Here is a 22,677-nt window from a genome sequence, read left to right as displayed (position 1 = left end):
CCATACACAGCAAGTTCAGTGGCACAATTGATGCTGACAATGGAACGAGTCAATGCTAAGAATGGGAAACTTGTCGTCAATGGGAAATCCAAATCCATCTTCTAGGGGAAGATCCCACCAACATCAAATAGACTGATGCTGGTACAGAATATGTTGTGGAGTCCACTGGTATTTTCCACCACCATGGAGAAGGCTGGGCCAAAAGGATCATCTCTGCTGATGTCTCATGTTTATGATGGATGTGAACCATGAGAAACATCCTCAAGATTGTCAGGCATGCCTCCTACACCATACACTACTTATTCCCCCATGGCTAAGGTCATCCATGACAACTGTGGCATCAGGAAGGGACTAATGACCACAGTCTACAGCATGAATGCCATCTAGAAGACCATGGATGCCCCTCACCCCGGAAACTGGTGTGATGGCTGCAGGGTTGTCCAGATATCATCCCCACATCCACTTGTGCTGCTGAGGCCATGGGCAGATGTCATTGCAGAGCTGAATGGGAAACTCATGGGCATGGTCATCTGAGTGCCCACCTTCAAAAGATCAGTTGTGATACCAGGGGATTCCAATTCAATCCCATCAAGGTGGCATGTACCAATGCCATCTCACTAGTCCAAGTGATCAATTTCTGTTCACAATTGATCATAATGATAGGACTAAGAACCAAAGGGATCACACAAACAAGACTAGTGTCTGCAAATACTAACTGATAGAATAAAAAAGGGAGAGAATGATCCAACATGGGAAGCAGGATACACATCAGACTCATAGAATGGCAGATGTCCTAAACAGAACTCTGGCCTCAGTATCAACCCTTAAGGAATTCAGAACCAGCTGAAAAGCCCATGAGAGTATTTTAGGCATGGAAAGCCAAGACATTCTGGCAAAAAAAAAATGACCTAAATGAAAGGTCTCTGTGAGTGAGATCCCAGTGGAAAGAACGGGTCATCAAAGAAGGAGGTACCTTTCTCTGAAGGGAGGAGAGAACTTCCATTTTGACTATGACCTTGTCTAAATATGATCAGAGTCGGTGAACTCAAAAGGCTTCCATAGCTTTGGCAACTCATGACAAGAGCCTAGGGTGATTACTGATGCCATAAACAAGAGTGTCAATTTGTTAAGTCAACAACAGGAGTCACTGTGCACTTACTCCTCATGTAGGATCTCTGTCCTTAATGTGCTGTACATTGAGATTTAATGCTATAACTAGTACTCAAACAGTATTTTTCACTTTGTATTTCTATGTGGGTGCAAACTGTTGAAACCTTTACTTAATATACACTAAATTGATCTTCTGTATATAAACAGAATTGAAAACGAATCCTGATGTGAATAGAAGGGGAAAGGGAGCGGGAGAGGGGAGGGTTGTGGGTGGGAGTGAAGTTATGGGGGGAGGAAGCCATTGTAATCCATAAGCTGTACTTTGGAAATTTATATTCATTAAATAAAAGTAAAAAAGATCAGTTTTGGGTCTGACATACTATCTGGAGAAAGCTGCCAAATATGATGACATCATGAAGGTAGTAAAGAAGGTCCTGGAGGACCCCCAGAAGAGCATCCTGGGTTACACTGAGGACTTGGTTTTCTCCTGCAACTTTAACAGGCACACCCACTTCTCCACCTTCCATATTGGGGCTGGCATTGCCTTCAGTGACCACACTGTCAAGTTTAATTCCTAGTATAGCATGACGACGAATTTGGCTACAGCACCAGGTTATTGGGTCTTATGGTCTATAGGGGCCCCAAGAAGTAAGATCCACTGGACCACCAGTCCCAGTGAGACCACCAGAGTAAGAGAAAGGCCCACAGCCACTGGAGAGTCCCTGTCCCCTCTCAGTCCCCAACACATTGAGAATCTATCTTCTTCACGGTTTCCATCCCAGAGCCCCTGGAGAAGGGGAGGGTTTTTGGGAGTCAGACCTTGGCATGTATCATCAATAAAGTCCAATTTACCCAGTCAAAAAAATAGTCACAAAGGAATGACTGAGGGAATTGTTGAGGAGAAACAAATACCAAAACAACAGCAAAGTCATGGATGCTTTGGAAATAGAAACAAAGTGTATCTTTCAGTGGACAAAAAAAAGAGTCACAATAATTCAATTCACAACATTGACCCAAGGGAGCTGCAACATCCTCTTAGTTCTAAGATCAAGAACAAGAGGCTACTCTTCTGGGAAGCTGTGCCAGGTCCCCCTTCACATCCTTGTTCCTCAGGCTATAGATGAAGGGGTTCAGCATGGTGGGGGGACTGCAGAGTACATCACTGAGACAGTGGAGCTTCTCAGGGAAGACTGGATCACAGCAGAACTGAGGCAGACCTCAAATGCTAACCCAGAACAAGGAGACCACACAGAGGTAGGACCCACAGGTGGAAAATGCTTTATACTTGCTTGCAATGGAGGATATCTTCATTCTGAGCATAAGAGCAGCCCAATGGTTGGAAACAAACCCATCATGTTAGTTGCCATATGCAGGAAGATGCCATTGATGAAGGTTCATTTCTGGCCATCTTGAGAGGAAGTGTGGATTTTCAGTGTCAACAGAAAAGATCAACTACAGCATGAGTAAAATGTGGACCAGGAAATGGCGAACCAAGACATCAGAACCAAGAAGCCACAGAAGCGGGGTTCATGACAGTATAGTTCAGTAGGTGGCAGATGGTCACAAACTGGTCATATGTCATTGTGGTCACGAGTAAATGCTATGTTCTTTGCACAGTAGGGTGATCAGGGTTAACAATAATGTATGAGGAGTCTTCAGAAAGTTCATGGAAAATGTGCATTATTTTTTAATTTCACTTTCCATTAACTTATGAGTTTCTTCATATTGTATATTTCAAAAGAGCTAGAATAGAGAATTTTGAATGTTTTCACCATGAAGAAATGGTGAATATTTGAGATGGTGAAATGTTAATGAGTCTGATTTTATAATTTCACAATGAATCTGTGTATCAAAACATCACATCATACTGTATACATATGTACAATTTTGTATCCATTACAATTTTTAATGGATTAAAGATCTGAAGAGACATTTCTCAAAATAAGATATAAAAATAGTCCACATGTATATGAAAAATGCTCAGCATAACTAATCATAAGGAAAATGGAAATTGAAACCACAATGAGATATCACCTCACACCTGTTAAAATAGCTATTATCAAAATGACAAAATTGAACAAATATTGTTTAGGATGTAGAAAAAGGGAACTCTCATATACTGCTCGTGGGAATGTAGGTTAGTGCAACTGCTAAAGAAAACAATAAAGGAGGTTCCTCAAAACATTAAAGTAAAACTACCATATTATCCAGCACTGCATCTATTGGGTATACATCCACATGATGCGAAGCTAGTATTTCATGACATATCTACATCACCATTATCATGGCAGCATTATTCCCAAAAGCCAAAATATGGACTCCACCTAAGTGTCCATCATCAGATGAGCAGATTTAGAAAGCATAATAGATATAGGCAATGGAATACTGTACAGCCATAGAAAGGAAGGAAATCCTGTCATTTGCTACAGCATGGATGAATCTGGAGGACATTATGCTCAGTGAAAAGAGCCAGGCATAAAAAGACAAACACTGCATGAACTCTGCAATAGTGATCCCACAGAAACAGAGAATAAAATGTGACTACCATGGGCTGCAGGGTCAGAGATTGAATGGATGTTGGTCAAAGGGCTTAATTTTTCCCTCTTTGATGGCAACTGAGTTGTTACACACTCCTTAGTACATTCCGAATTCCATGGCCACTGTCCTATGGCAGGACAGAAATTTTATGTTAGAGAGGAGGAGGAATAAATTTAAAACATCTATTCTATATCATGATGAGTTTAGTTAATACAATGTATACTTGGGAAAAAATAGAAATACAGCATATAGAAAAGGGGAAATATTTGCAAAACATATATCTGATAAGGATCAAATGTCCAGAATCTATAAGAACTCTTAAAGGTCAGAAACAAAACTACAAACTACAGATTTACAAAAGAGCAAAGACTTGAAAACATTCTTATCCATAGAAAACAAATTGCAAGCAAGTGTGTGAAAAGATGCACTCATAGTCACAGGCAAATACAACCCCAAACACAATCAGATACCACTTCATAACCACTGGGAGGCCACATTTTTTAAAAAATGGAAAACAGGGGTGGGTGCTGCAATGTAGCAGATTAACTCACTGCTCCAGACACCTGCATCCCATGTGGGAGTACATGTTCAAGTCCCAGATCCTCTGCTTCTGATTCAGCTTCCTGCAGATACATCTTGGAAGTACATAAGATGGCCTAAGTACATAGGTCTCTGCCAACTACATAGTGAATTGAATAGAGTTCCTGTCTCCCAGCTTCAACCTGGCCCAGTCCTGGATGTTGCAGGCACTTGAATTAGCAGATTAAATCAATCAATCTCCACCTTTCAATATAAATAAATCTAAAATTTTTTTATTTGTATAAGGTAAACAAAGTTCATGTATTTCATATATACAGATTTGGAAGCATAGTGATTTTCCCATCCTACCCTCCCCCTGTCCCATGTTCCCACTGTCCCTCCTCCTTCCTTATTTTTTAATTTTTACAATGATGTACTTTCAGTTTATTTAATTTTTGATTCAAAAAAATTCTTTTAAATGAAGTCCCCTCTGAAATGTAAAGAATACAACAACTGGGGCTGGCACCGTGGCTCACTTGGTTAATCCTCCACCTGTAGCACCAGCATCCCATATGGGTGCCAGGTTCTGGACTAGAGGTCGCTCTGCTTATGACGTATCTGTTGCTCCTGTTCCAGTCCAGCTCTCTGCTGTGGCCCGGGAAGGCAGTTGAAGATGGCCCAAGTGCTTGGGCAACTGCACCCTCATGGGAGACCAGGAAGAAGCACCTGGCTCCTGGCTTCAGATCGGCGTAGCTCTGGCTGTGGCAGACATCTTGGGGGTGAACCAACGGAAGGAAGACCTTTCTCTCTGTCTCTCTCTCTCACTGTCTAACTCTGTCAAATAATAAAAATATAAAAAAAGAATTCAACAACTACTAAGTAGAAAAACCACTGTCCCTCAAGAGTATAGACAGGGCTGTAAACCATAATCCAATCTCAAAATATCAATTTTGCTCATATACATTACATTTTTGTACGCTGTATATTAGTTACTACAAATAAGGAAAAACATATGTATCTGTCTTTTTGGAAATGCTTTATTTCACTAAGCATAATTGTTTCCAGTTGCATCCATTTTGTTGGAAAAAAAAGGATTTCATTGATTTTGTGGCTGAGTAGTATTTCACAGTGTGTGTGTGTGTGTGTATGTCACATTTTCTTTATCCAGTCAACAGTTGATGAATAGCTGAGTTGATTTCCTGTCTTGGCGATTGTGAATTGAGCTGCAATAAATATGGGGGTCAGATAAATGATTTCATTTCCTTTAGGCAAATTCACAGAAGTGGGCTCTTTCTACTAAATGACACTGCATGGGGCCAGCACCGTGGCAAGAAAGTTAATCGATGCACCAGAAGATGGCGGAATAGGAAGGGAGCACATTGATAGTCCGGGGAGAGACAGTTTAATAAAAGTGGAGATACTGCAGGTTCAAGGAAGAGTAGGGGAAGAAACAGCAGAGGAAACTCTTCCAGAACGCGTGATTCACAGTGGACCCGCGTGGAGAGCGTGGGAGCCCACAGTTTGGGACACCAGCGGCAGACTCAACACACCAGCGCTGGAACGCGAGGTGAGCCGAACCTCAATAGCCCGAGAAACCGGCAGGCAAGCAGAAAGAGGAGACTAGAGGGAACGACCCCTGGTGGGGAAAAGTTCACCAGGCTAACTGGAAGAGAGAGAGAGAGAAAAGAAAAACAAGTGCTGGTACGGACACGGGTTTCTCTCTCTCCGCTCACCTCTCAAAGGCGAGCAAGACAAAGAGCAGGCACCATCTTGGAGATACATCATAAGCAGAGCAACCTCAGGTCTGCACCAGCCCTGAGCCTAGCAGAAAAACCTGACTCTGGGCGGGGTGAATTAACAGGAGATTAGGACCTAGTAAATTTGTGGTGCTACTGAACTGAGACTGTGAAAAAAGAGACGGTGGGGGAGAGAACTCACGGAATTCACGTGAGTACTCACCAGAGACGCTATAATTCCGTAACTTTGGCAACCCAGTGGGAGACTGAAGGAGAATTTGAGCCCACTCTGAGGGCAGAACAGACTCCCTGTGTGGTCCTTGGGAAAGAGCTTCCGATCTCTGTCTCCTGTGGGTATATCGTTTGCCTGCTAACTACCTCCAACTTCGTTCAGCTGTGCAGAATTACTTCCCTTTTGAATCAAAAAAAGAAAGAGAGAGAGAGAGAGAGATCTACCATGCATAGCCTGGGAGTGTCACCTTTGGCACACCAAACAGAGCTCTCAGGCCACAGCCATCTCAAGCCTCTAAGGCTCCATCAAAAACAGACAGTCCACTTAATCTAGAGTCATAGTATAACAAGAAAAAGCACCCCAGTGAAGAAACCAAATATCTCCAATATGCCAAATAACAAACACAAAAATCGAGGTAATAAAAACAAGGAAGTCACCATGACGCCCCCAAATGAAAGACACCCCAATTCAAGATTATGAAGATGACGAGATAGAAGAAATGCAAGAAGCAGATCTCAAAAAATTGATAAGAACATTAAGAAGTTCTCAAAAACAAATTCTTGAACTACAGAAATCCTTAATGGACAAGATAGAAAATCTCTCTCGTGAAAATGAAATATTAAGGAGGAATCAAAATGAAACGCAGAAACTAGTAGAACAGGAAACTGTGATAGTGACGAGAAATCATAATGAAGTGAAGAATTCAATAGATCAAATGAAAAACACAATAGAGAGCCTTACAAACAGAATGGGTGAAGCAGAAGAGAGAATATCGGACTTAGAAGACAGAGAACAGGAAAGGATACAGTCAGACCAAAGAAAAGAGGAAATTAGAAGTCTAAAACATATTGTCTGGAATCTTCAGGATACTATTAAAAAAACCAACATTCGGGTTCTAGGAGTTCCTGAAGGCATGGAGAGGGAGAAAGGATTAGAAGGCCTTTTTAGTGAGATACTAGCAGAAAATTTCCCAGGTTTGGAGAAGGACAGAGACATCCTAGTACAGGAAGCTCACAGAACCCCTAATAAACATGACCCAAAGAGATCCTCACCACAACACGTTGTAATTAAACTCTCCACAGTGAAACATAAAGAAAAGATCCTAAAATGTGCAAGAGAGAAATGTCAGATTACTCTCAGAGGATCTCCAATCAGACTCACAGCTGACTTCTCATCAGAAACTCTACAAGCTAGGAGGGAATGGAGAGATATAGCCCAGGTACTAAGAGAGAAAAACTGCCAGCCCAGAATATTATATCCTGCAAAGCTATCATTTGTGAATGAAGGTGAAATAAAGACTTTTCATAGCAAACAGAAATTGAAAGATGTCAGGGAATGGGACAGCCTGGCCAGCTGTGCCCCTCCCGACATGTACAAGCACAAGAAGTTTAGTGCTGGGCTTTTTCCACCCTGCCCGTTGCTAACTGCAAGATCCTGTTTTGACTTTAAGCATCCTGTTATTGCATGTTTCCCACACTTACTCTTGCTGAACTGGTAACATGTTTTCCGTGAATCATATATAAATAGGTGGACAGTGGGCGGGAGTTATGAATGAACGCTGGTAAAAGGCGGAGTTGTGAATGAACGCCGGTAACAGGTGGGAGCTGTGAATGAACGCCAGTAGTAAGCGGGAGTGGTGAATGAAGGAGTTGTGAATGAATGCCGGTAACAGGGCGGGCGTTCGCGACATGTAACGCGAGTCTGCTGAAAAATAAAGTGGAAGTTGAAAAGCCAATAAACGCGTCTGGTATCTCTGAGGTCTCGCCGGCGTTAACCTATCCGGAAGGTGTACGCCTGCAGAAAGAATTTGTCGCCACTCGCCCAGCCCTGCAAAAGATGCTTAAAGATGTGTTACACACAGAAACACAGAAACACGGTCATCAATATGAAAGAAGGTAAAGGAAGGAAACCTCACAGCAAAAGATCACAGGGAATTCAAAGCACATATAAGAACTTATCTTTGGCAAATGGCAGGGCAAAGTTACCACTTATCGTTAGTCACATTGAACGTGAATGGCCTGAACTGTCCAGTTAAAAGACACTGATTGGCTGATTGGGTTAAGGAACAAAACCCATCTATTTGCTGCTTACAAGAAACACATCTTTCCAACAAAGATCCATACAGACTGAAAGTGAAAGGCTGGAAAAACATATACCATGTAAACAGAAATGAAAAAAGAGCGGGCGTAGCCATCTTAATATCGGACAACATAAACTTTACCACAAAAACTGTTAAGAGAGACAAAGAGGGACACTATATAATGATTAAGGGATCAATACAAGAAGATATAACAATTATCAATGTATATGCACCTAACTACAGGGCACCGGTTTATCTAAAAGATTTGTTAAGGGACTTAAAGGGAGACTTAGACCCCAATACAATAGTACTGGGGGACTTCAATACTCCACTCTCAGAAATAGATCAATAGGACAGAAGATCAACAAGGATACAGTACATTTGAACGACACTATAGGCCAAATGGATCTAACAGATATATACAGAACTTTCAATCCTACACAGAAAGCATTTACATTCTTCTCAGCAGTACATGGAACCTTCTCTAGGATTGACCAGATACCAGGCCATAAAGCAAGTCTCAGCAAATTCAAAAGAATTAGAATCATACCATGCAGCTTCTCAGACCATAAAGGAATGAAGTTGGAAATTAGCAACTCAGGAATCCCTAGAGCATATGCAAACACATGGAGATTGAACAACATGCTCTTAAATGAACAATGGGTCATAGAAGAAATTAAACGAGAAATCAAAAATTTTCTGGAAGTAAATGAGGATAACAGCACAACATACCAAAACTTATGGGATGCAGCAAAAGCAGTGTTAAGAGGAAAGTTTATATCAATAGGTGCAGACAACAAGAAATTGGAAAGGCACCAAATAGATGAGCTTTCAATTCACCTCAAGGATCTAGAAAACCTACAGCAAACCAGACCCAAATCTAGTAGGAGAAGAGAAATAATTAAAATCAGAAGAAATCAACAGGATTGAATCCAAAAAAACATTACAAAAAATCAGTCAAACGAGGAGCTGGTTTTTTGAAAAAATAAACAAAATTGACACCCCATTGGCCCAACTAACTAAAAAAAGAAGAGAAAAGACCCAAATCAATAAAATCAGAGATGAAAAAGGAAACGTAACAACAGACACCACAGAAATAAAAAGAATCATCAGAAATTACTACAAGGACCTGTATGCCAGCAAACAGGGAAACCTATCAGAAATGGATAGATTCCTGGACACATACAACCTACCTAAATTGAACCAGGAAGACATCGAAAACCTAAACAGACCCATAACTAAGACAGAAACTGAAACAGTAATAAAGGCCCTCTCAACAAAGAAAAGCCCAGGACCAGATGGATTCACTGCTGAATTCTACCAGACATTTAAAGAAGAACTGACTCCAATTCTTCTCCAACTATTCAGAACAATCGAAAAAGAGGGAGTCCTCCCAAATTCTTTCTATGAAGCCAGCATCACCTTAATTCCTAAGCCGGAAAAAGATGCAGCATTGAGGGAATTACAGACCAATATCCCTGATGAACATAGATGCAAAAATCCTCAATAAAATTCTCGCCAATAGAGTACAACAGCACATCAGAAAGATCATCCACCCAGACCAAGTGGGATTTATCCCTGGTATGCAGGGATGGTTCAACATTCGCAAATCAATCAATGTGATTCACCACATTAACAGACTGCAGAAGAAAAACCATATGATTATCTCAATAGATGCAGAGAAAGCATTTGATAAAATACAACACCCGTTCATGATGAAAACTCTAAGCAAACTGGGTTTGGAAGGAACATTCCTCAATACAATCAAAGCAGTCTATGAAAAACCCACAGCCAACATCCTATTGAATGGGGAAAAGTTGGAAGCATTTCCACTGAGATCGGGTACCAGACAGGAATGCCTACTCTCACCACTGCTATTCAATATAGTTCTGGAAGTTCTAGCCAGAGCTATTAGGCAAGAAAAAGAAATTAAAGGGATACGAATTGGGAAGGAAGAACTCAAATTATCCCTCTTTGCAGATGATACGATTCTTTATTTAGGGGACCCAAAGAACTCTACTAAGAGACTATTGGAACTCATAGAAGATTTTGGCAAAGTAGCAGGGTATAAAATCAATGCACAAAAATCAACAGCCTTTGTATACACAGACAATGCCATGGCTGAGGAAAACCTTCTAGGATCAATCCCATTCACAATAGCTACAAAAACAATCACATACCTTGGAATAAACTTAACCAAGGACGTTATAGATCTCTACAATGAAAATTACAAAACCTTAAAGAAAGAAATAGAAGAGGATACCAAGAAATGGAAAAATCTTCCATGCTCATGGATTGGACGAATCAATATCATCAAAATGTCCATTCTCCCAAAAGCAATTTTTAGATTCAATGCAATACCAATCAAGACACCGAAGACCTTCTTCTCAGATCTGGAAAAAATGATGCTGAAATTTATATGGAGACACAGGAGACCTCGAATAGCTAAAGAAATCTTGTACAACAAAAACAAAGCCGGAGGCATCACAATACCAGATTTCAGGACATACTACAGGGCAGTTGTAATCTAAACAGCATGGTACTGGTACAGAAACAGATGGATAGACCAATGGAACAGAATTGAAACAGCAAAAATCAATCCAAACATCTACAGCCAACTGATATTTGATCAAGGATCCAAAACCAATCCCTGGAGTAAGGACAGTCTATTCAATAAATGGTGCTGGGAAAACTGGATTTCCACGTGCAGAAGCATGAAGCAAGACCCCTACCTTTCACCTTACACAAAAATCCACTCAACATGGATTAAAGACTTAAATCTATGACCTGACACCATCAAATTATTGGAGAGCATTGGAAAAACCCTACAAGATATAGTTACCGGCAATGACTTCTTGGAAAACACCCCAGAAGCACAGGCAGTCAAAGCCAAAATTAACATTTGGGATTGCATCAAATTGAGAAGTTTCTGTACTGCAAAAGAAACAGTCAGGAAAGTGAAGAGACAACCGACAGAATGGGAAAATATATTTGCAAACTATGCAACTGATAAGGGTTGTAACCAGAATCTACAAAGAAATCAAGAATCTCCATAACATCAAAACAAACAACCCACTTAAGAGATGGGCCAAGGACCTCTATAGACATTTTTCAAAAGAGGAAATCCAAATGGCCAACAGACACATGAAAAAATGTTCGAGATCACTAGCAATCAGGGAAATGCAAATCAAAACCACAATGAGGTTTCACCTCACCCCAGTTAGAATGGCTCACATTCAGAAATCTACCAACAATAGATGCTGGAGAGGATGTGGGGAAAAAGGGACACTAACCCACTGTTGGTGGGAATGCAAACTGGTCAAGCCACTATGGAAGTCAGTCTGGAGATTCCTCAGAAACCTGAATATAACCCTACCATTCAACCCAGCCATCCCACTCCTTGGAATTTACCCAAAGGAAATTAAATTGGCAAACGAAAAAGCAGTCTGCACATTAATGTTTATTGCAGCTCAATTCACAATAGCTAAAACCTGGAACCAACCCAAATGCCCATCAAAGTAGACTGGATAAAGAAATTATGGGACATGTACTCTATAGAATACTATACAGCAGTCAAAAACAACGAAACCCGGACATCTGCAACAAGATGGAGGAGTTTGGAAAACATCATGCTGAGTGAATTAAGCCAGTCCCAAAGGGACAAATATCATATGTTCTCCCTGATCGGCAACAACTAACTGAGCACCAAAGGGGAAACTTGTTAAAGTGAAATGGACACTGTGAGAAACAGTGACTTGATCAGCTCTTGTCCTGACGGTTGATGTACAATGTAATACTTTATCCATTTTAGTATTTTTTTGTTCTAGTATCATTGATTGAACTCTGTAATTAACACACAATTATTCTTAGGTGTTTAAATTTTAACTGAAAAGTGATCCCTGTTAGGAATTTGGAAAACATTATGCCTAGTGAAATAAGCCAATCCCAAAGGAAAAATACCACTTGTTCTCCTTGATAGGTGACAACTAACTGAGCACCAAAAAGGCAACCTGTTAAAGTGAAATGAACACTATGAGAAACGGTGACTTGATCAGCCCTCACCCTGACTGTTTATGAGCAGGTTAATATGTTATCCCTTTTAGTATTTTTTTTGTTTGTTCTACTTAATACTTTTGGTTGAATACTGTAATCAATACACAATTCTTCTTAAGTGCTGAAACTTAACTGAAAAGTGATTGCTGTTAAATGTAAGAGTGGGAATGAGAGGGAAGAGATGTGCAATTTGGGACATGCTCAAGCTGACTTGCCCCAAACGGTAGAGTTAGAAACATACCAGGGGATTCCAATTCAATCCCATCAAGGTGGCATGTACCAATGCCATCTCACTAGTCCAAGTGATCAATTTCTGTTCACAATTGATCATAATGATAGGACTAAGAACCAAAGGGATCACATAAACAAGAATAGTGTCTGCAAATACTAGCTGATAGAATCAAAAAGGGAGAGAGTTGTCCAACATGGGAAGTGAGATACACAGCAGACCCATAGAATGGCAGATGTCCTAACAGCACTCTGGCCTCAGAATCAGCCCTTAAGGCATTTGGATATGGCTGAAGAGCCCATGAGAGTATTTCAGGCATGGAAAGCCAAGACACTCTGGGGGGAAAAAAAAAACCTAAATGAAAGGTCTCTGTGAGTGAGATCCCAGTGGAAAGAACGGGCCATCAAAGAAGGAGGTACCTTTCTCTGAAGGGAGGAGAGAACTTCTACTTTGACCATGGCCTTGTCTAAATATGATCAGAGTCAGTGAACTCAGGGGGCTTCCATAGCGTTGGCAGCTCATGACAAGAGCCTAGGGTGATTACTGATGCCATAAGCAAGAGTGTCGATTTGTTAAGTCAACAATAGGAGTCACTGTGCACTTACTCCTCATGTAGGATCTTTGTCCTTAGTGTGCTGTACATTGAGATTTAATGCTATAACTAGTACTCAAACAGTATTTTTCACTTTATGTTTCTGTGTGGGAGCAAACTGTTGATATCTTTACTTAATGTATGCTAAACTGATCTTCTGTATATAAAGAGAATCGAAAATGAATCTTGATGTGAATGGAAGGGGAGAGGGAGTGGATAAGTGGAGGGTTGCGGGTTGGAGGGACGTTATGGGGTGGAAGCCATTGTAATCCATATTCTGTACTTTGGAAATTTATATTCATTAAATAAAAGTTAAAAAAATTCACAGAAGTGAATGTGTCATTTGGTACATCTATTTTCAGATCTCCAAGGGATCGCTATACTGTCTTCCATAATGGTTTTACTAGTTTACATTCCCACCAGCAGTGTATTAGGGTATCTTTTCCACCACACCTGTAAAATCACTATTACCAAGGATGTAAAGCTATTAGAACCCTGCTACATTGCTTTGAAAAAATAGCTTGGCAATTTCTCAGAAAAAATAAACATATAATTACAACATTATCCAGCACTCTGCCCCTAAATATATTCTCCAAATAATTTAACTCAAATACTCAAAACAAATAAATGTGCATGCATGTCCACAGTGGTATTACTCGCAATAACCAAAAACTGGAAATCATTCAAATGTCCATCAGTGTTTAAATGAATATACTTGAAAATAATTCAGCCATAAGAAGAAATAGAGCAAGTTAACTTTAACCAATAAAACAGCCCAAAGGAAAGAGAAAAGGAGGGAAAGAGGGAATGAGAGTGGGAAGAAGGAAGGAAGGATGCATCAAAAAGAACAAGGCAACATCTCGGAGTTATGCTGGGCAGTACATGACTAATACCCATATGACTGAACCTGCTTTCACAGGGAGGTTCCTGCTACCATGTTGAAAATCACATCACTGTTCCTATGACGAGAAAGATAGCAAAGATAAGAGCGTGGGCTCAGTATCAGCTTGCTGGGTTATTGTCCGATCCAATCTCACTCTTCCTTTGAGAAATGGAATGCAAGAGAGAAAATTTCTCAATGAAACATTTTCATGATTAAAGAAGTCATTCATGTAAAAGCAATGAGCACAGACCTGATACCATAGGCCCTCTGCCTTTGCTGTATGATTTCCATTCCGTTTCTTCCAAGGAAGAACAAGCACATGATAGAATGGAGGGGAAGGGCACAATATTTGAGTACTTTTATTTTTAATTGAGAAGGTAGTTATACATATTTACGGGGTACAATGTGATGGTTAAATATTTATATACACTGTGGAATAATATATGTCTATTACCTTGAACATTCATCATTTCTTTGTGGGAAGAACATTTAAAAGCCTCAAAAGCATAATTTTAAGGCAACCTCAGCATTTTATTTGGAAGTACTTCATATGTCAGATCAGAAATCTCAAGAATGCCTGTAAAAAGAAAAACTGACCAAAGATGGAACTGTAAGGATATCCCCTCCAAATTAGGGCATCGTCAAAGATGGAATCTTGATCTCATAAATACAATGGATCTGTTACCTCTATTGACCACCATACAACATTCCTGTATATGAAGTCATTATGACTTCTTTTTCAGGGAATACTTGCTAGGTATATTCTTCCAAGAAAAGAAAAAAAAATGTGGGCTAAATAACAAGAAACAAGGGGCTGGTGCTGTGGCATAGTGGGTGAAGCTGCTGTCTGTAGTGCTGGCATCCCATATGGGTGCCAGTTCAAGTCCTGGCTGCTCCACTTCCAATCCAGCTCTCTGCTATGGCCTGGGAAAGCAGTAGAAGATGGCCCAAGTCCTTGGGCCCCTGCACCCATGTGGAAGACCTGGAAGAAGCTCCTGGATCCTGGCTCCAGATCAGTGCAGCTCCAGCCATTGAAGCCAACTGGGGAGTGAACCAGCACATAGAAGACACCTCTCTCTCTCTCTCTCTCTCTCTCTCTCTCTCTGCCTCTCCTTCTCTCTCTTCTCTTTTTTTTGACAGGCTTCTTTCAAATGACTAAATAAATCTTTTTTAAAAAAGGAAGAAACGAAAATACTCGATCATTAAAATAAAGCACAAAGCGTGTGTGTGTGCATTCTCTCAAGTGAGCATGTCTTGCATCAAAATCAACACAGTTAATTGGCAAACTATATGATGGATGAATTTGACCAAAAATTACCCAAAATTATAGAAACTGAACCACCCTAAAAAAACAAAAAGCAAACTTAAGATTTTAAATTAAATATTTAAAATTCTCCATGATAGAAAAGTGGGTCACTATCATGAATGTTTAGATAATTAAAATGAATTATAGACAAAAAAATTAGTTTAGGAAAATGAACAAGACATATGCCCCTGAAATAGAAGAACTTGAACTAAGAGAGGAAGGATGGGTCATCGTGTCAGAGCAAGGAAGACAGACACAACCTAGGCTGAGATAGAATGTTCAGCTGCCCTCTCGGGCAGTGAGCTTGGTGTAGGAAGAGAATTGAGAGGCTGCTGAAATGGAGAGTGGAGAAGGCCAGCAGGGACAGATGGTATGAAGCCCAGAGTAGAGCACCCTACACTTTGCCTTGATGGCCCCTCTCACACTGAGATATCAGTGTTCATTTGTGAGTCTGAATTTGCTCTTTTTAGTTTCTAGGGACTTACCTGGTACTGTTACATTGTGGGTGCTGAATAAAGGATGTAAAATAAACAATGAGACCAAGATGTCAACCGTATAAAAGAAATTGTCAAGCTTACTGTGTGCATACCTGTAGACACAGATTTGAGTAGTATTTTAACTAGTTTTTAACAGATTCAATGTGTGCATACCCGTAGACACAGATTTGAGTAGTATTTTAACTAGTTTTTAACAGATTCAATGTGATACGTAGATACAATTCTAAGAACATAATAATATTCCCTTCCTCCCTCCCCCTCTTTTCTCTCCCAACCCTATCCTTCCTTCTCCCTCTTTTTTTTGAGGTAATATATTTTAAATTTACATTATAGTAAAGGGGCTTAATACTTCACTGAAGTTTAACAAATGAAAACAAAACAGACCCTGGTTTAGTGGAAATATAGACAGTGGCTTTAAGTAATAACTGAAAGGAAAAATGACCATTTCACCCATATACAGTAAATTTTAAAGTAATCACAGTTCAAACTATAGAAGTTTAACATTCTTAATCATTGGCTTGACAAAGTTTTAAAACAAGATTTTGTTTTAAAAAAAGATTTATTTATTTATTTGAAAGGCAGCGTTAGAGAGAAGCAGAGGCAGAGAGAAAGGCCAGTGCCACAGCTCACTAGGCTAATCCTCCGCGTGGGTTTTAGTCACAGCTGGGGCACTGGATTCTGTCCCGGTTGCTCCTCTTCCAGTCCAGTTCTCTTCTGTGGCCCGGGAAGGCAGTGGAAGATGGCCTAAGTCCTTGGGCCCTGCAGCCGCATGGGAAATCAGGAGGAAGCACCTGGCTCCTGGCTTCGGATTGGCGCAGTGCGCTGGCCATAGTGGCCACTTGAGGGGGGTGAGCCAATGGAAGGAAGACCTTTCTCTCTGTCTCTCTCTCTCTCTCTCTCTCTCTCTAACTCTGCCTGTTAAAAAAAATAAAGACAGGCAGAGAGAGAGAGGTCTCCATCTGCTGTTTCACTCCCCAAATGGCTGCACTGGCTAGAGCTGTGCTGATCTGGAGCCAGGAGCCAGGAGCCAGGAGCCAGAGCTTCTTTTGGGTCTTCCATATGGGTGCAGGGGTCCAAGGACTTGAACCATCTTCTATTGCTTTCCCAGGCCACAGCAGAAAGCTGAATTGGAAGTGAAGCAGTGGGGACTTGAACTGGTGCCCATATGGGTTTCCAGCATATGGGTTGCCCATACGGGTTGAACTCTAGAAAGTAAAATGGTGACATCAGAGTCTGTAGGGCAGGGAATTGAGCACATTTGATCAAAGGATACAAAATCTATGTTAGGGAGGAGGAATAAATCCAAGACATCTACTGTACATCATGCTGAGTACAGTTAATAATAATACATCATATATTTGAAAGAAACTGAAAGATATACATGATGAGGCAAATATTAGCAAATATGCTCATCTACCTCATAAGGGTAAAGTGTCCAGAATATATAAAGAACCCTTCCAGTCAGAAATAAAAAAATGTACACACACACACACACACACCAAAAATGAGGAAATACTTGAAAAGACATTTCTCCAAAGAAGACAAGACACTTTGCCAGCAAGTACACAGAAATCTGATCAATCACTAGGGAAATCTGAATCAAAATAACAATGAGATAACTCTTCAAACTCACTAGGAAGCCATCATTTTCTTTTTAAAGAGAACAATTTTAAAGTATTGGGAATGATGTTAAGATATTAGAACCTTGATACATTTCTAGGAATGTAAAATGTGCTAACTACCATGAAAAACAGTTTTGTAGTTACTCAAAAAGTCAAACATACAATTAAGGTATAGCCTAGCAAGTGTGATACATAGGTATGTTCCCCCAGTAATGGAAAAGAAGTACTCAAGAAAATGTTCAAACATGTCCACAAAGGTACCCTTCACAATAGCCGAAATATTGAAATAACCCAATTGTCGATCAGAGAGTGAATGGATATACAAGTTGTATACACAAACAGTGGAATACTATTCAGTCAAGAAAAGGAGCAAAGCAAATTAGCACTAACCAACAAAACAGCCACAGAGGAAGATGAAAGGATTCAAATAAGGATGAAAAGAGTGAAGGAAGGAAGGAAGAAGCAAGAAAATAAGAATGAGGCAGCATCCCAGAGTTATCACAGGTAGTACATCAGTATGGATCATGTGAACAAACCAGCTTTGTGGCTAGACTCCAGCTTTTCTTTTCTCTTTCATTTCTTTTTTTTTTCTTTTTTGACAGGCAGAGTTAGACAGTGAAAGAGGGAGAGACAGAGAGAAAGGTCTTCCTTTTTTCCATTGGTTCACCCCCCAGATGGCCGCTACGGCCAACGCGCTGTGCCAATCTGAAGCCAGGATCCAGATGCTTCCTCCTGGTCTCCCATGTGGGTGCAGGGCCCAAAGACCTGGGCCATCCTCCACTGCCTTCCCGGGCCACAGTAGAGAGCTGGACTGGAAGATGAGTGACTGGGACAGAATCCAGCGCCCCAACCGGGACTAGAACCCAGGGTGCTGGTGCCGCAGGTGGAGGATTAGCCTAGTGAGCCGTGGCGCCAGCCAAAAATCCAGCTTTTCATATTGAAAATCACGTCACTATGTTTAGAAAAAGCAGGATGGCTAAGTTAGGGGTATGGGCCTTCTTAGTGTCAAGTTGCTAGATTGTTGTCCATCACTATCTCAGTTTCTTCATCCAAGAAATAGGGTGAAGGAAGAGGATCTCTCACACATCTTCAGGATTAGAAAGCATCATCTATGTAATGCAAGCACAGTTTTGATATGGTCAGCACTTATCTTGCACTGTCATATGATGTTCACTTCAATATTCCAGAGAAAACAAAAACACAAATCAACAAGACAAAAATCAGCATACAAGAGGGCAAATTTTGAAAGCTTTATTATTAACTGACAAACAATAATTTTATATATTTATGGAGTACAAGGTGATTTTTCAATACACATACAAATTGTGAAATTATCCAATCAGAGAAATAAATATAACTATGGCCTCAAATATTAATCCATTTTTTGTTATGAGAAAACTTAAAATTCACAAGATGATAATTGGTCCTTTTAAAATGTTTTTATTAGCATGCAATAATTACAGAATTTTAAAATTTTTTTGAAAGGCAGAGGGACAGAGAAAAAGGGAGAGACAAGGATCTTTCACCTACTGGTTCACTTCCTATATGCCTCAAACAGCCAGGGCTGAGCCAGGCCGAAGACAGAAGCCTAGAATTCCATCCAGATTTCTAACATGGGTAGCAGGAACCCAAACACTTGTGCCATCATCTGCTACCCTACAAGGCACATTAGCAGAGAGTCAGATCATAAGCAGAGTAGCTGGGAGTTAAACTGGCACATCAATGTGGAAAACAGGTTAAGTGACAGCTTAACCTGCTGCACCACAATTTCAACCCCAATACTTAACACATTTTTATTGAGTACAGTGAAGTATTTCAACCACACGGTAAGCTGATAAGGCCAGGAAACTGGCTTTTCCATTTCTTTATCTTTTCTTTGTGTTAGGAGCCTAGATAATCCTCTTTTCTGGTTCTTTATAAGGCACATAATATATTATTGTGAAACAAAGGACCCTAATTTGTTGTGGAATACTAGAACTTATTGCTTCTGACTGAGAATCCAGGTAGGAAAAGGCCAAATGATCTGAGTAGACATTTCTCAGAAGAAGAAATGCAAATGGCCAAGAACACTCAATATCACTAGCCATGAAGGAAATTCAAATCAAAACCACAACAAGAGCATAATTTTGTAAAGCTTTAGTTATTTAAATCACAGAGTTGCAGAGATGGAGAGAGAAATGTTCCACCCACTGGTTAACTCCCAATATGGCTGCAATGTAGAGGGGTGGACCAGGCTGAAGCTAGGAGCCTGGAACTCCATCTGGGTCTGCCACACGGGTGGAAGGGGTCCAAGCATTTGTATAATATTCTGAGTTTTTCCAAGGGCATTGCCAGGAAACCGAATGGGAAGTGAAGCACATGGGACTCAAACTGGCATACAGGTGACAGCTTAACCTAGTACCAAAACACCAGCCCCAATAAGAGGATAACTTTTGAGGAAACCCTGTGAACACTTTAGAGTATAAGTAATGTATAGGACATTTAGAATTAGGAATTTCTGAAAGAGAAACAACCACACATGGAATTTACAGGACCATGTATAAGGAAGAAAAGATGAGATGGGTGTACTGAGGAAACTGAGGAGAAGCAAATGTAAAAATATATACAACCAAAACCATAGATTCTTGAGAAACAGAAGAAATCAAAGGATGTCCTTTGTCGGAGAAAAGAGCCAGGATATGAAATTCACATTTCCCCCACCTGCAATGTCCTGAGCCTTAGTTCATGGATTCATCAAGGACAAGGCACTGCTCTGCCGAGGAGCTGGCCCAGGGCCCCCTTCACATCCTTGTTCCTCAGGCTGTAGATGAAGGGGTTCAGCATCGGGGTGACCACAGTGTATATCACTGAGGCAATGGAGATTCTCAGGGAAGCTTGCGTCACAGCAGAACTGAGATAGACGCCAAAAGCTGATCCATAGAACAAGGAGACCACAGAGAGGTGAGAACTACAGGTAGAAAATGCTCTGTACTTGCTCACAGCAGAGGACATCCTCATTAAGGAGGAGAAAATCTGAGAGTAAGAGAAGAGGATCCCGGCGGCAGGAAACAAGCCCAGCAGGGCAGTTGCCACATACAAGGTGATGTCATTGATGAAGGTATCAGAGCTGGCCACCTTGAGAAGCTGAGCCAGTTCACAGAAGAAGTGGGGGATCTCAGTGCCAGTAGAGAAAGTCAGCCTCATCAGCAGCAGAAGGTGAAGCAGGGAGACCCAGGAAAGGAAGCACCACGACATCAGAACCAGGAAGACACAGAGGCGGGGGTTCATGACTACTGTGTACTGTAGAGGGTGGCAGATGGCCACAAACCGGTCATAGGCCATGATGGTCAGTAGGAAATGATCCATTCCAGCAAAAATCAATAAAAAATACACCTGGATGAGACATTCTATGTAGGTGATGTCCTTGCTGTGTGCCTGGATGTTCACCAGCATCTTTGGGACTGTGGTGGAGACAAAACAGATGTCAACAAAGGACAGGTTGCAGAGGAAGAAGTACATGGGGGTGTGGAGGTGGGAGGCAGAGATGGTGGCCAAGATGATGAGCACATTCCCAAGCACTGTGACCGTGTACATGGACAGAAACAACCCAAAGATCAGTGGCTGCAGCTCAGGATCATCTGAGAGGCCCAGGAGGAGGAACTGTGATTCTCCTGTGTGGTTTTCTACTTCCATAGAGCTGAGGAATCTTGTAGGAAAGGAGGCAAGACAATACTGAATCAACAGCCAACTGGAACCACATCATCAACAAACTGCCCTTGATGGATATCTGTGATCTTCTATTGAGTCCTGCCAATGACTCTTCCAATTTCTAGAGGATTTCCCAGGTGAACATGCATAATTATCCTGACTTCCTTTATTTGCCAGTAATCTCTTCCTTTATCATCTACTTACTAGTTCTACTTCTCCAGCTGGAATCTACGCTCATAAATGAGTTTCTTCTTTGGGATTACTCTACAAAGCCTTTAGAAACACAGTATGTTCTTTTTTTTTGATAATCTCCATCATTCCAACATTCTAATATCTATGCAATGGTAATTAAAGCATGGCTTTCAACTCAAATAACCTTTATCTTGTGCTGATTCTTCCTAGTGATATAGAAGTCCACTCTCAGTGTCTTATGCTTTTCCTTCTAAAAAATGTGGTTATTACTACTATCTCCTTGTGAAGTGTAAAAATGTCTCGGTAAACAGTAAGAATCAATGAGTATTAGATGTCATTATTAACACTTTAAACTCTTCCTGTTTTAAAAAATTATTTTATTTGGAAGGCAGGGTGGGGGGAGAGAGAGAGAGATGTGTCAACCTCCCATGCACTGGCTCACTACCCAGATGGCATGAATGGCAAGGGCTGTGCTAGGCTTGAAAAAGGAGCTTCATCCAGACTCACACAGGTGTGGCAGTGGCCCAAGCACTTGGGCAATATTCCACTACTTTTAAAGGTACATTAGCATGAAGCTGGATTGAAAGTGGAACAACCAGACACAAAAACAGCACCCATATGCGATGCCAGTGTTGCAGATGGCAGCTTTACCGACTATGCCACAATGCCAGCCCCTAAACTCGTCCTTTTGTGATAATAATTTCAGATACATAAGTCTCTCCAGGTATAGTAAGATAGTATATGTAGCAAAATTAATTTAGATGATGCATGTGATTTTGCTATTGGGATTCTTATGACATACAGTGAGCATTTCAAAAATGAGAACTTTTAACATCACAATAAATATTTCTTGTATGGATACATTTGGCACTTGAATTGGGTCAGCCATCAAGAATGGAATTCTGATCATGTTAATACAATAGTTCTACGACCTCTTTTGACTGCTGTACAGCACTTCTATTTCATGAAGATCCCCCTGGCTCCTTCTTAGACAGAATGTCTGCCAGGTTAATTCTTTTAAGAAGAAGAAAAGGCATGGGACAACATCAAGGAGAGAAGGACACAAAAACACACAGTCAATGACATAAAATGTAAGGGATGTATGTCTGTGTACCCATAAATGCATACTCTCAAGTACAAATGCATTACTTTTTTAAAACAATGTATTTCTTTTAAAGATTTATCCATTTATGTGAAAGGCAGAGTTACACAGAGAAAAAAGGAGAGGCAGAGAGAGAGAGAGAGAGAGATAGGTCTTCCATCTGCTGGTTCACTCCCCAACTGGCTAGTACAGCTGGAGCCATGCCAATCTGAAGCCAGGAGCTTCTTCCAGGTCTCCCACGTGGGTGCAGGGGCTCAAGGACCTGAGCCATCCTCTACTGCTTCCCAGGCTAAAGCAGA

The 22,677-nt window shown here is 40.8% G+C and overlaps 2 protein-coding genes across 8 annotated transcripts in view; both read right to left on the bottom strand.

The window, feature by feature from the left end:
* Positions 1-22,677, bottom strand: part of LOC100350705 (olfactory receptor 7D4) — an 82,993-nt gene that overhangs the window by 45,319 nt on the left and 14,997 nt on the right. For 4 of the 7 annotated variants that reach the window (XR_016223309.1, XR_016223306.1, XR_016223312.1 and 1 more), the window contains one exon: positions 4,652-5,001. The exons of the other annotated variants lie outside the window; for them this stretch is intronic. The gene's annotated coding sequence lies outside the window, so the exon portion shown is untranslated. Of the gene's footprint in view, positions 1-4,651; positions 5,002-22,677 lie in introns of those variants that run through there. 7 annotated transcript variants of the gene reach the window in all.
* LOC138843031 (olfactory receptor 7D4-like) lies at positions 18,820-21,363 on the bottom strand. Its single transcript, XM_070059532.2, has one exon. The coding sequence runs from the start codon at positions 21,067-21,069 to the stop codon at positions 20,131-20,133; it is 939 nt and encodes a 312-aa protein (XP_069915633.2). The 5' UTR covers positions 21,070-21,363; the 3' UTR covers positions 18,820-20,130.

Source organism: Oryctolagus cuniculus, chromosome 16 (genome assembly GCF_051225735.1).
Source record: "Oryctolagus cuniculus isolate XC-2025 breed Fujian yellow rabbit chromosome 16, ASM5122573v1, whole genome shotgun sequence".
In the NCBI taxonomy this organism is placed as follows: domain Eukaryota; kingdom Metazoa; phylum Chordata; class Mammalia; order Lagomorpha; family Leporidae; genus Oryctolagus; species Oryctolagus cuniculus.
Note: the sequence above shows the minus strand (reverse complement) of the source record. Positions and strands in the feature narration are given on the sequence as shown.